General features: G+C 36.2%; 1 protein-coding gene across 8 annotated transcripts in view; it reads right to left on the bottom strand.

The window, feature by feature from the left end:
• The window catches only part of LOC118280564 (serine/threonine-protein kinase WNK1), a 63,252-nt gene that overhangs the window by 44,568 nt on the left and 3,524 nt on the right, over positions 1 to 15,160 (bottom strand). For all 8 annotated transcript variants that reach the window (XM_050699565.1, XM_050699569.1, XM_050699570.1 and 5 more), the window contains exons 2-3: positions 14,202 to 14,921; positions 779 to 901 (exon numbers count right to left, since the gene is read on the bottom strand). In XM_050699565.1, the coding sequence (XP_050555522.1) occupies positions 779 to 901; positions 14,202 to 14,504 (426 nt within the window). In that variant the 5' untranslated portion in view covers positions 14,505 to 14,921. The remainder of the gene's footprint in view (positions 1 to 778; positions 902 to 14,201; positions 14,922 to 15,160) is intronic.

Raw genomic sequence — 15,160 nt, 5'->3', positions numbered from 1 at the left:
TCTTAGTACATTGTATTCTATGTAAAATTGTTAATTTCCCATTAAAATGTACGTAAGTACGTTACAAGTAAAGCTTTGCATTGTATTAAGAACAAACAGACAAGTTAAACTCGGCACAAAGTATGTTATTTATGTGTGTAGAACTGTCAAGTTCAATGTAAATATTATATAGTTTATTTTGTTTGACTTCGTGCTTTTTTCGCTGATGGCGTATGCAAAAAATTATGCAACTGACTGAAAAACGTATGTGGTGAGGTGAGAGAACCTAATACGAAAAGGAAAGTCAGTTTAAAAGGTAAAGAAAGCTGGTACTAAGTGTATTTTTTCATCATTTCATTTATCATCCAATGACTTCTCCCGCCTCGGGTGAGGCGAGAGGGAGAGTCAGACTCTTACTGACTAAAAACCACCCCGTTCCTATTTCTGCCCTTCGAGGCGGAGTCCCGGTAAGTCCGCAGCTCCGGAGTACAAAGGGTACTGGAAGATAGACCTACATTTCATCAAATTCTCCGCGTGTTGTCACACTCCCGCTCTCATTCTGACTCTATTTGGAGTAAGTAGATAGAAACACAGGAAAATGCAAAAAAAAATCGTACTTTAGCATTTGTATGTTACTTCGATAGCTTAAGTAAGCCTGAGTCTGGTAAAATTCACAACAGGTCCTAATATGACACGTTTAAATCTTCTACGTTCAATATGGTTATTAGTAACAGCGTCAAAATTCCTTAAAATCATTTATCTTTATAGCTATTTGCAACTGTACATGATGATGTCAAACCTTGAAGGTCTTTTCTTTCCCGTGTATGGTCTTCTCCTTGGCAGGGAGGACGGTGGCTGAGTCCAGATGGTGTCCCGTCGGCTGCGAGATCTGGTGCCCGTGGCTGTGAAGCCCTGATGTCATCTGAAGACAAGTTATAAGAACAGTTAAATTAATTGTGTCGTGGTAACTGTGAGGGGAGCGATTTAGTGTTGAATTGTATTTATTTATTATTTATTATAAGGTACATATTAAAAACTTATAAACTAGTGTACAGTCCGACAAAACTATATATCTAGTTTATTCACATACATCTTTTCGAATAAATAAGCAATAGTATACCCCCGAAGAAGACCGGCGCGTCCCAGGGAAACCTTGTCTGTCTTGAATCCCGCAACAAAATAAATCAGATATTAATTATTAGAGGACAAGAAAAAGAAAACGACAATTTCCACTTCCCTCGGCGAATTTAATGCAGGAGACAAAATGACTTAAGCCTAATCGTACAAAAGAGACTACAAAACTGGGAGAAGCCCAGTCGCCAAGCACCACGGAAATTTGACTTAAAACTAATTGGATCAATATTGGTGGGTGGTGCATATTTTCAAAATGTGAAAGACTTGACGTCAGGAATGTATAATGTATTGTCTGTGGTCGAGTGGTGAGAAAATCCCAACAAAAAATCGTAAAAATTAACTGACGATACTTTTCCAGTTTATGTCTCATATCACCATCCTGTTTACAAATATCAACATGTCATAATTTATTCCAAAAATAGTCTGATTAACATAAAAATATTCGATTGATACCAAATGAGCTAAATATGGCATAATATAGCTCCCTTATAGAACGTATGATGTCTAGATTGTAATTTGGATGGATCACATTGGTCGTTGATACTTTGAAGATGATTAATTTAATTAGTATGTATCATAGTGTGATAAAGGACGTATTTTTCCCCCTTTTAATTTTACAAAGCACAATGTTATGGATGTATCGAAATTATAAATAAAATGCGATTATTAACGTAGCTTCTGAAAAATAAGAGTTCATAGCATCGTATTGTTTATAATTACAACTAAAATTAACTATTTGTATTTACCCTAAAGTATTGTAAAGTATTAATTCTTTTATTAAAATTAGCTCCTTCGACAGGGTTCCAGTGGGATAAAAAGTAGCCTGTGTTATTCCAGACCATAGTCTACCCCAACTCTTTATTTCATCCCGATCCCTACAGCCGTTTTGACGTGTTCGAGTATCAATCACACATACATACACCCTCACAAAATTTCGCATTTATAATATTAGAAGGATAAGTAATTACAAGAGGCAAATAAAATTGAGTTTAGTTTAAACGCCTAACTGCAGTCATTTGAACACGAAGCAAACCAGAAAACAAATAATAAATTAGAAATAATAAATCACAAAAAAATATTACCAAAAAATATAAAAAACAACACTATCACTTAAAAATCCACACACAATTTCACTATAATATAGTTCACTCAAAACAAAATATCTTAGGCACGAAAATAAAGGTAGGTAACCAAAAAAAAAAGCGCGCGTAACACAACTCTTGTCTGTCGTAGCGAACACTTGGAATCGAAACAAACAACAATGAATGAATGAGTAATAAATAAATCATTCGCTTCGGTTATACGTGCGCCTGCGTCTAGTAATACCGAGATCGGTGGATAATACTGACAACGTATTATAATCAACACAATGGGAAGTTGATAAGCTTCGGTTATCGTGTGCACTAGCTATGATGTAACAACATTCTTCATCTACGTAAAATCACTATAAACAAAGGATAGCCTCTAAGAATAACTTTTTATGTAATAAGGTGACAAATCGATGGAGATTTTGAACAAGTAAGTATGCAATATTGTATAAAAATATTTTTCATTTTTTATGGTATAAGCCGGCAAACGAGCAGACGGATCACCTGATGATAAGCAATCGCCGCCGCCCATGAACACCCGAAACACCAGAGGCGTTACAAGTGCGTTGCCTTTGGGAGTTAGGAATTTAAGGGTTGTTTGGGAAGATTAGGAGGGGTAATTGGGCTTCCGGTTACTTCACTCACACAATCATCAAGATTAAGATTGTATGGTCATCAAGATTAAGTATGTCTGACGTCAGGAAGAGGGTCCTGACGTCAGACCGATCAGATATCAGGTAGGTTAGAGTCCAATTACTAAATTGGACCCAAACTGTATTTGACACAGGTGAAGCAATACAACCGTTTAACAATGTTAGGTAACACTTTTATACAGAAGAGACCCGTAGTCCAGTGGACCTACTCACGAGTTGTTGGACCGAGACGATGAAACATGGTCAATGCAAGATGCAATTTGGGATTACTGGACACACACACAATATTGGTTTTAACACAGTAAACGCCATGGGGGCAGAAGTGACCGGCGCTAGCGGAGGATTTGCCTTCAACTGATTTTTGTTGACAGTCAATGTGTTAAACGATGGCCTTTCACTGCATATAAATATTTAATCACAAATCGATGGAGAAAAGTGTACAGAATTGTTTAATTAAACGGTTCCAGAGGATTTTATTTTATCATTTCAGCATCATTGTCGAATAGAGGTAATAAACGTAATTTAGGGTATACTAGCTTTTGCCCGCGACTTCGTTCGCGTGGAATAGTGACTTCCGGCAAATTTTTGGTTTTAACCACATAGTTCCCGATCTCGCGGGATCTCTTCAAAAATGAGATGTGGAAGATATTCCAGGGAACTCTTCAAAAATCAACATAATGAGCTCTGCGTTTGATTTTAATAGATGTATACTCACTTAGGGCATTAAAAAAATAGTTTAAAAACGGACTTAAACTAACTTAAAACTAAAGAAAGCTACGAATTACGAATTTATAATAATTAAAAAAGAAACTATATTACAACCTATCCTCTATGCTATAATAACCAAGCTTAAACTAAATAATTTAAAAGAAACGACTTAAATCTAATCTAATTAATTTATAAATTAGACTTACAATTTTATTAAAAAAACTAACTACAGTAACTACTAATAATCGATATCAAACTAAACCTACGTTAAATAGTTTAACCAAAAAACCAGGAAAACCCAACAAATAAACTTATTAATTGACAAATACAACGAAACCAATTTAGAATATACGAAACAGCAGGACCACTACAGACAAATAATCATACGACTGATAATACACTTTTTCTACGATAGTACCGAAGCGCTCGGCCGATACCCAACCAAATGAATGTAACGAAACCATAGCGCGATCTATTTCGATCCCAACGCCATCTATCGAGGATAAAGACAACTTGGATTATTTATTTATACTCCGTTCGGGCATTTTCTTTGTACTAAAAGTTTAATTTTTTTTTTTTTTTTTTAAAAACATTAGGATTTTCTCCTGTGTCGTGGGTGCGTTTACAAACATACAAGTTCACATACACATAACACCCAGACCCGAAACAACAATTTGTGGATCACACAAAGAGTTGCTCCGTGCGGGAATCGAACCCGCTACCCGTTGCGCGGCAGCCAGTTGCCCAGCCACCGCACCAACCGTGCAGCAATTATATTGATATTATTTTTTTCATACCTTTTTACTATTTATTTACTTTTTTCGATGAATTAAAACAATAACATGAACCGAAGTCGTGTAACGATCGACATAGAATTATCTATACTCCGTTAGAGCATTTTCTTTGTACTAAATGTTTTATTATATTGATATTATTTTTTTCATACCTTTTTACTATTTATTTACTTTTTTTCGATGAATTAAAACAATAACATGAACCGAAGTCGTGTAACGATCGACATATAATTATTTATAAATAATTTATTTCTTATTTTTATTTTTTGATTTTTGAAATAAAAATATATCTATGTCCTTTCTAAGATTCTAAACTATATCTGTACCAAATTTCAACCAAATCCGTCAAATAGTTGCGGAGATTAATGGTATAAGCATAGAATGTTCGACGTGATTCTTTAATTTGACATAACTTTTTTATTTATGAACCGATTGACATGAAACAAACACTAAATGTAAATTTAAGCATCCCACAATATATTCGTGAAAACCGCATCCAACTCGGATCAGCCGTTTCTGAGATTAGCGCGCACAGACGAACAGACAAACAGACAAACAGACAAAAAAAAAGTTAATTACATTTTTGGGTTCGACATCAACATAACAATAACCCCTGCTATTTTTTTTATTTTTATTTTCAATGTACAGACAGCACTTTTCTACGATTTTATTATATGTATAGATATCTGTGGCGACACATGACAAGAAGTCGCACATAGAAGATGGACGAGCAAATCAACGGATGACGACATAAATCCTACATCGCACATATGAAGTTTACATGCGAATAAACATAGATAAAAAAAATCCCAACAAACAGTTCAACAGAAAGCCCACCAGCCACGATCACCTGGGCTGGTCGGAGGATCCTCTTTTTCTTAGGAAATTTTATAGTGGTTCCTTTAATATTAACACACTCTGCGGGGACTCTCCTCCTTTTCTTAGGGCAACTTTACCGTGTATTTTTTTCATAGGTACTAAGTTGCCCAATGACATAATAAAGATGAATAAATTAAACATTCATTTTATCACGTTAAAAGCATCAAATCTAAATAAAAAATAATCCGTCCACAAACTTAGAACAAACCTAAAATACCGGTCAAAATGGTAACCATACACAAAATAACTACTAGAAAATTACACTTCAGTTCAAATAATATCCAGAAGACATAAAGAGAATCGGTAACCATTTATCACTAAACAATTTGTTAGAAAAACTAATTAACGCATAAGAAATTAAGTACACCTACCGCCGCACTCAGAGTCATCTAATGGTTACTTAAATCAGTCCTTAGCAATTATTTAACATTACAATAGATATAATTATGTATAAGCGGAATTAAAACTAAAAATCAATTGTATTGTTAGAGTAACATAAATTTACGCAAGAAACGCCTGATTCTATTCTATAAATTATTTTGGGAACAAAATGGTTACTAAGGAATAGTTTAAGGGATCAATAAATGACTCGAGTGCGGCATTTAAGGCCACACTCAGAGACGTTTAATGATTACTTAAATCATTCCCTAGTAACGATTTTGTATCGAAAACAATTGCTAAGGACTGGGTTAAATAAACATTAAATGACTCTGAATGCGGCAGTTAAACAGTAATTTAAGGGAATAGCAAAAATTCTTACGCAATTGTGATGATTTTCAAATACGACCGCCATTGCCAGTGGTCAATTGATCTCTAAACTCCAATAAAACGAGATTTGATTTTATAAGTGTTTATAAGCCAAATATGCAAATATCAAATATGTATTGGACATTGCAACGAGTTTAGTATAGTTGTTTTGTTTGGAATAGGCCAGCAAACGAGCAATCGGATCACCTGATGGTAAGCAATCAGCGCCGTCCATGGACATGACACCCGCAACGCTTTTTGAGGATTTGAAAATTTAAGATTATGGTGATAGGATAGAATTAGGACTCCAGTGACCTTAATCACGCGTCTGTAAGAGACTGAGACTCCCTCTCGCCTCGCCCAAGGCGGGAGAAGTGATTGGATGATTTCCCCCCTCAAAAAATAAGGTAATTTTCTTGTGATAGTAATAAGATTTTTTTTATAATATAGGCAATATTTATGGATACAGTTTTAGGTCTATCAGGGTCAGGCTATTGTCGAACCATAGTCATAACAGAAAAATACAATAAAAATAATTTGTCCGTAAAACAAAATGTTAATGTTCCTAAAAATATGATGCAATATGTGGCAACAGCGCTAATTTCTTCAAAAGTCTAGAAGTCTTTGAGATAAACAAGATTTGCTTCATTACATTATCTAGAATTCTAGATCAAGATAAAGATTGTCCTTTAGACAACCTGATCACTGATCTGTACAATGTCCAGTATCCATTGTAAATAAACAACGCGACTCAATACGAAATAAAAACGCTAAATAAGAAAGAAAGAAACACCATAAAACGCATATTCATACGCATTCTAGTGCCTCAAATCCGTAACGAAAGACAGATAGCTAATACTACAAAAGTTAATCCACGTTCCTAATCCGTGCAGTCTACAGCCAGGGATTGGAAAGAAATACAACTCGGGTCTTTTCTAGGTCAGAGTAAATAGGTACTTTCTAAGTCTGTGTGCTCCATCATCGGCCACATCTTCGCTTCGCCGTCCTGGTAGTAAGCGAGTTGATGGCCAAACGCAGAGTTTTCAACATTAAAAAAAGTGCGTCACTCATAAATTGACGCACTTTTCACTTCCGAGAAAGCGTTACACATTGCACTGTTCATTTTGGAAAACAGTATTAGTAAAATCTAGCTGCAATCAGGTATTTGTAAACAATATGTATCATCACAATAAGTAATAAAGTACACGTCATAACTGTTTCTCAATACGGAAAGAATTATGCACTTCTATTGACAATTTTTTTCTTGGAAATTCATGTATGACATTCGGTCATCTGATTGGCCGGCGCGAATGAACCAACCAATCAGAGCGCCGAAAGTGCTCTCTTTTCCACCTCCTCCTATCTCTCGTTGAAACGTCAATCAATCTCGTACTAAGCCCTCTGATAAAAGTGACGACAGTTCATACCAATACCATTTTCTTTCTATGTTTACGCACAACGTCACTCCTTTTATCCCCGAAGGTGTAGGCAGAGGTGTACATTACGACATTTTCTATATTTATAAGTATGTATAATTTATTTGGTATAGGTACTGGGCATCCATAAGCCGGTTAGCCATAAATAAAGTTAATATGTTTTGTCTCTCGCGAATTCAGTATGAGAAGTCCTGTAAATCCCCCACTTCACCACCTTTGATAACCTGTCCACATCTCCAGGCCACGACGTCATCAACGTGGAACAGTGCGGTGACGTGACGTGGAACGTGCCCCGGTAGGCGTTGCCAGTAGAAAAATCCTCACGGACTGAGTAGGGGCAAAACGATTTTATGACGACATTCGTGAGTAAAACTGATCTAGTTCTTGCGGTAAAATCCCAGTTTCCGCAGTTGTGCATACGTGCGACACGGCACCCCAAGATAGTTTAGTCATTAAGTGTATGACGATTCCTCTCTGACGAAGGAGTGTTGATTCAGATTATCTTAATACTAGCTGCTTCCGCGCGGTTTCACCCGCTCTGCTTGGCTCCTATTGGTCATAGCGTGATGTTTTATAGCCTATAGCCTTCCTCGATAAATGCACTACCCAACACAAAAAGAATTATTCAAATCGGACCAGTAGTTCCGGAGATAGCGCGTTCAAACAAACAAACAAACAAACTCTTCAGCTTTATAATATTAGTATAGATTTCCAATAAAATAACAAGGCATTACAATTGCCTCTCGTCACGTTTGCACTAATATTACGCGGTCCAGAATTGTATAATGTTGGTAAAAGGCAGTGTAAAAAGATAGGTAGAACTCCACTTATCCCATGAGAGAATTTATTACCAGTTTCAGAAAAAACACTTGATTTACGTAGACACCAATTATTTGGCTTACGCTTAGCGCAGTATTTGAATCATTTTTAAATATTTGATCATTTTATTCTTTCGGTTTGGTCAAACACGTGTTGTGATGATAAAAACCTTGCAATGCACACACTATCAATGGCATATATTCCATAGTACAAATATTTTTAGCTCTCCTGAACACTAAGTACATTTTGCTGAGTGTACTTCAGGACTAGAAAAAGTAGTCTGCACTTAAGGTGTTTACTGTACCGGTTTTTACTTTACATAACCCAAAATTGCTGCTTTAATTCCTCGGATCAGTAAGGGGGCGTCCATAAATTACGTGAGATATTTAAGGGGGGGAGGGGGTCGAGTCAAACCTCATCTAATCTCACGTTGGAGAGGGAGGGGGGGCCCGGCAAATATCACGTAATTTTTTTTTTATTGAAACTAAAAAAATTATACTATTTTGGCCCCTTATCTAGATTGTACATGCTTAAGATTTAATCTTAAGCGTAATTGTAAAACGATCAAGATCAATCACTAATTCGTTCGAAAGAAAATAATTTCATGAACAGTGAACGAACAATGAACAATGACAGTAATACTGTCAAACTACATTATTTGTTCTATACCAAATAACTCAATTTATACTGAAGTTACGGTACAGTGTAGCCTGTCCTTTGTTTTCGCGCCACTGTCAGCCACTGTCAGAAAATCATATGGACATGTTGATTCCAATAATCTCTCTTAAGACCGCGCATGATTCGCCATGGACTGAATTAGAGTAGATATTCTTGTTTTAACTAGTTACTAGTCTTAACTAGTCGTAAATAAAAGCACAAAGCAATTTATTTTTTTCTTTTTACAATAATCCAGCTCGTTTACATAAGAAACCCACATTTTGAAAAATCTCACGTGAGATTGGGGACGGGGGGAGGGGGTTGAAGAAAATCTCACGAAATCTCACCAGGGGGGGAGGGAGGGACAAAAAATTCGAAAAAACACCTCACGTAATTTATGGACGCCCCCTAAGCATAGGTTTACTTAAAACTTTTAAAAATACCCACTTTTGGCAGTAGTTTGATTTAAACCATTAAAACGTTAAAGGACATATTACACGAAACCAGAGTGACGAACGATATTAAAGAAGGACCAAATTAAAAGTGCCCTTAACCGACGAGGATGCATGAAAAGACTGATGACTATTGATGAAGCGAAATGTATGTATCATAGTAATCGGCGTTCTATTGTCTCTGCCTATCCTCTTGGAAGACAGGCGTGACAGGTTATGTATGTATGTATGCTATTTTAAAAACATCCTAAAATTAGATCTCAATAGCAGCTGGTTCCTCAGTAGTTTCAATAAAGGTACCTTTTTTTATTTAGGTACCAAAGACCTAGGTACCTAAATATAAGGATGCATTTGTTTTACATATTTTTTTGAGGAAAATGTGCTTATTACAGTCTCGTAAACTACCGGCTAGACGCAAACGAACCAGTCCAACGACCGCAACCCAAAACTGTGACGTCACAATATGGCCGACCACTTACTATCTAATACCTCCCCTAGGTATAGGCTAAAGCGGTGTTAACCTATTCAGAGCCTTGAACTTTACGTATTAAAATCTAGAATGAAATAGAGCATGGAAGCCTATTTTTATTTCACTATTAAATTACATGAATCGTAAAATACAGAACTTTCAGACTATCAATAAATGTAACGGTTACGAAAATAAATTTTAGGTTTTCGGCTTACCAATCAAACTTGTTAACTTCTTTTTCTTTTTTTAGTGTTATAAGTCGGTAAACGAGCAGACGGATCACCTGATGGTAAGCAATCGCCGTCGTCCATGGACACCCGCAACACCAGTGCTCTGGTACTTGTAACGCCTCTGCAGAGGCATTACAAGTGCGTTGCCCGCCTTTTGAGGGTTAGGAATTTAAAAATTATTACTGCCAAATTTCATGATGCTATGTGTACTTCAGAAAGGTGTAGATAATTTATAAGCGTTTGTCAAGTAGCACGTTAAAATGTGGCTAACTAGCCTCATTTCACCTCAGAGTCACGTTGCGCCGCGCTTCGCCGTCAACGTGCTCATGTGTGCGTTTGTGAGCCGTTTTTGAAGATCGAATCTATCCTACTTATCTATCATCATCATAATCAGCCGAGAGACGTCCACTGCTGAAATGGCTCTCAACTAGCTCCCCGCCGCTCTGACGATGTATCACCTATCTATCTATATATTTTACTTATAATATCATTGGCTACACCTTGTTTACTACATGACCTCACAAGTATTTGCATTCCCTTGCATTCAAGATTGTGGTATAGCATCACCTTTCGAACACCATTTTCCTTCAAAATAGTTTCGAATGACTGCACTTCAAGTGCTCAGAGTAACTTATAACCACTATGGCGCTACTTGACCAACAAATCTAACTTAATATCAAATAATATGTCCTTTCAAATAGGACAAATTACGTAACCACCAAAACACGAGACACGGTAAACTTTTGTGTCAACAAATACTATTAAAACTACGAGAGTTGCGAATTCCAGTGATCAGACCTAATTGACACCGAATCTATACAAATATCATGAAGCTAGAGTTTGTTGATTTGTTTGAACGTGCTAATCTCTGGAACTACTGGTTCGATTTCTATAAATATTTTTGTGTTAATTCGTATAGGCTGTAAAACATCACGTAACGATCAACAGGATAACAATATAGATAAATTTATTTGTCAGAATACAGTACATTGAGGTCATGATGGGCATTTCATGATCATCATTCGGCCTTCTTATGACGGTTCAGGAGCCGTGCAGCGTGCAGCTAGTATTTAATAAAATTGCTTCTTCTCAATGGTCATCACAAATAATAACATATATCAAAAATACAAACCGAATATTCGGTCATAACAAATGGCATCTTCAGAATTCGACCATCTGTATTTAGTATTCGACCACATCCTATTGTTCCAAAGAATTCGGATCTGAGATCACACATATTTTGGACACGGCATCCAATAAATACAGCGTCTATTATTGTCTTATCAATTTGCTATGTCCTAAATGTATTGACTATCGACACGGCGGTGTTTGGCGAACGTTGACACATGACAAACGATGATTTATTCAAGCTTTATTGGGTTTTATACAATGATTGCTCGCAAGTCCCAATTTGACAATGATTTGAAGACATTTGAGGTCACACTAATGTAGGTATACCTTTCTATATATAGGTATCTATCTTACTTCTAACTATAAACAGGAAGTTTTATAAAATGATTGCTTGCAAGTCCCAATTTAGCAATGGTTTGAAAGCATCGCGCTTGTGTCGGTATACCTTTCTATCTATTTCTATCTTATTGTGTACAGGGTGTCCCAAACTAAACGATATAACTCTTAAACAGGAAATAAGCCTTTTTATTTCGGCTCTAGAAAACTCAAGGGAGAAAAAAACTATTTTTTAATCAGACACCCCTAATTTTATACAGTGGTATAAAAACATAAACTAATTAAGTTGATATTTTAATATTACGTGTCAGTTAAACCTTTGAACTGGAAGAACCTTTCCTATCTGGCCATAGGCCTTAAAATATTATTTACAGTTCACCAGATACTTATAGGTCAACGATCATTACACGGCCGGCCTACAGAATCATTATGACATGGTCATTAATAAACCGGATAAAATCACCTTAAAATTTAAGGGTAAATTTCATACTAGCTACTCTCGCGCGGTTTTATTCGCTGCTCCTATTTAAAAAATGCTCCTAATCATCGTAGCGGTCGGTGGCTTTTGGCCAACACAAAAAGAATTATTAAATTCCGACCAGCAGTTCCCGAGATTAGTGCGTTCAAACAAACAATGTCTTCAACTTTATACAAAGTGTTTGGAGCATAAACCGGCTCATTTTTTTCAGGGATTCGGAAGGACATTACCTAGCTTCTACCAATAAACCCTGCGTCTCAAATGAAACGGTTGGTTACATATGATTATTTTTATTGAAATGAATAATATACCGGCAGTTAGATCCTTATGCGTCAACTGTAGCAATGACAAATCGTGTTGGTAATCGCACGGCCCTGTGGTATCAATTGACCCACCAAAGTTACACCTACACGCTTTTGTTTACAGCTCATTAGAGTCCATGTTGTTTCGAGGTGGAGTAAGTAGTCAACTCGGACCACATGCCTACGGCCCATTTGGGACGAGTTGGGGAAATTAAAAATAAATTAAGTTTTTAGTGGTCAACTCGTCCCACTTTTTTTTGCGGATCTTTAAACTTTATCAATGTTTGGTACAGTTAGCAACACAAGATTAAAAATATTTTTTTTCTTTACTTTCGTTTTGTTCATAGATTATTTCGTATTAAAAAATCCTGACGAAGTAAGAACCTCCTTTTTTTAGTGTCGGTTAAATAATTTATTACCTAAATTATTTTTTGCAATCGCACAAATTCATGTGTTAACCAAAATTACTAAGAATAGTACATATATGTGGCTTAAACAATGATTATGGCGGCCCTTATGAAGTAAATGATAACAAAGATAGAATTAAGTTCCTAGAAAATCTTCTGTTTTCAACAAAGTAATAGAACTTTATTATTTCCACACTAACCCTTTTGCTACTGGCTGTACTTACTAGTGACGTGGGACGAGTTGACCACTAAAAATATTATTTTATTTTATTTTCTGCAACTCGTCCCAAATGGGCCGTAGGCATGTGGTCCGAGTTGACTACTTACTCCAATTTCCAAATGTGTCTGTTTAATATAAGAGTATGATTGGTTGGTTTATTCGAGCCGGCCAATCAGAGCGCCGAACGCGTTCTCGTTTCGATTACTTTCAACGTAAAGCAAACTCGTACTAAGGGTACAGATATATTTTGCAATATAAACAGTACTGTAACTGACAAATACACTCTTGAGAAATGGAGACGTCTTGGTAAAAATAACTGAAATAACCAACATTTTTGTAACCGTTGTATTTTGACTTTCAGATAAAACAATCAAATCATCGATCTAGGAAATAATAAACGTAAAGTTCATCGATACTCACAATCATAATACCTTTTTTTAAGGGAAATCATCCTATGGCTTCTCCCGCCTTGTGCGAAGTGAGAGGAGAGCTTCAGACTTTTACTGACTAAAAACCACCCCATTCCTACTCCTGCTTTTAAACCCGCTAAGTAGTCCGCAGCATACTCACTTATCTAGTATGATTATTATAGATGATTTATCCTACTACTAAAAATTCTAATTTAAAAAGAGTGCCGAATAAGTTGTTAAATCTCAATCACAATTGTCCAGAACGACTGAACTCGGTTTAGAATGGAACAGATTTACTCCAATTGACTCGCAGACAAATTGAATATAATAGACGTATGTACGATGTCATACTAGGTATACTATATTTAGTAAAGGAGGAAGTAACAGTGCTTGCTTTATTATTGGACTGTACCTAAAATGTAGCGGACAAAAGTTATCATACAAACATCCACGACAGATTTATTGGTCAAAACGCAAGATGGCATAAAATAGAATAGAAAATTACTTAAAGGCTCAATGTCAACTACAACTTAAACCACCAAAATATAACCGTATTTCAGAATCGTAGAAATCGCAGGAATACCTATACTAGATACCTATAAAGGAACTTGGCAGGAAGGAGGTGTAAACGGAACGCTCCCGAAAATAGCTACATTTCTTTTTGTTTTCATAATTTCACTCGTTAGTTTTCGTGCCATTCATGCAACATCAGCCTTAAGCAGTTATTACAACTATTATTACGTAAGATAAACATTGCAACATGTATTATTTTTGAAATTATGGACAACAGATTTTTACCAACACTTATTTGCGGCGTTTGGGAACGTTCCGTTTACACTCCGTATATCTCTGTATAAAAGTTTGTGACTCACCTGTCCATAGCGCGACGAAGCTAAATGCACGTTCCTGTTCTTGAGTGAGAAGTCAGGCCTCTTCCCCAGCCCATAGTTGCTTTTGTTCTGTGATATGAATTTCTTTGGTCTGTCCAGTCTTTCCGTGGAGCCCGTCTCATTGTCGTCTTCGGTCGGTCTTTTCGAAGTAGACGGGATGCCTCTGTACGCCCCCCGCGTTCCCCTGATCGTCTTCTCGGGAGACTTATCCTGCTTCCTCGTTATAAGGTTATCTTTCCTTTGTTTATTGCTTCTCAAGGTCACATTCGAAGCCATATTGTCCATAATGGTCTGTCAAATGCCTTAAACTGACCTTATCGAACTCTTACTATAATAGTTGTCATTTGTGATTAATTAAATAATGAATTGATTAAATAAACGAATAAATAGATGATTTAAACTTCGGCGAAAGCGTTTAACATTAATTCATTCCGTTATTTGCGTTTATGAGAGTATATGGTAATAATATGAAAAAAACTAATAACGGTTATAATGGATTACACTAATTAATTATTAATTAATATTAAATAAATAGCTAGTTCCGTCTTTTATTTCTCTCTCGCTTGGTTGGCATCTTTCGCTAGTGACCGCTCCGAACTGTCTTTTATTACTAAGTGAAAAATAATTATATATCTAATAAAAAAATTAACAGTCTTGAGGAAGATTTTGGAAAGTTTTCTTGCAGGATTTTTTAGATGTTATCTGAAACAAAAGAAAAAAACGTTAAGAAAATCTTAAATAGGTAATGCGAATTTACGACCAATTTATTGATAACGGGGATAAGAGTGCTTTTCCACCAGAGATGAAATGCTATGCTACGTTGCTGTGGATACGTTTGGCTTCCACCAAACACATTAATTGGTACCCATAGCTATGGATGCGTGCTATGGATGTGTGCTATGGATGGCATCTGCTCATATCCCTCGCACAGCCACATAGCT

The sequence above is a fragment of the Spodoptera frugiperda genome, chromosome 16, assembly GCF_023101765.2.
Source record: "Spodoptera frugiperda isolate SF20-4 chromosome 16, AGI-APGP_CSIRO_Sfru_2.0, whole genome shotgun sequence".
NCBI classification, from domain to species: Eukaryota; Metazoa; Arthropoda; class Insecta; order Lepidoptera; family Noctuidae; genus Spodoptera; species Spodoptera frugiperda.
Note: the sequence above shows the minus strand (reverse complement) of the source record. Positions and strands in the feature narration are given on the sequence as shown.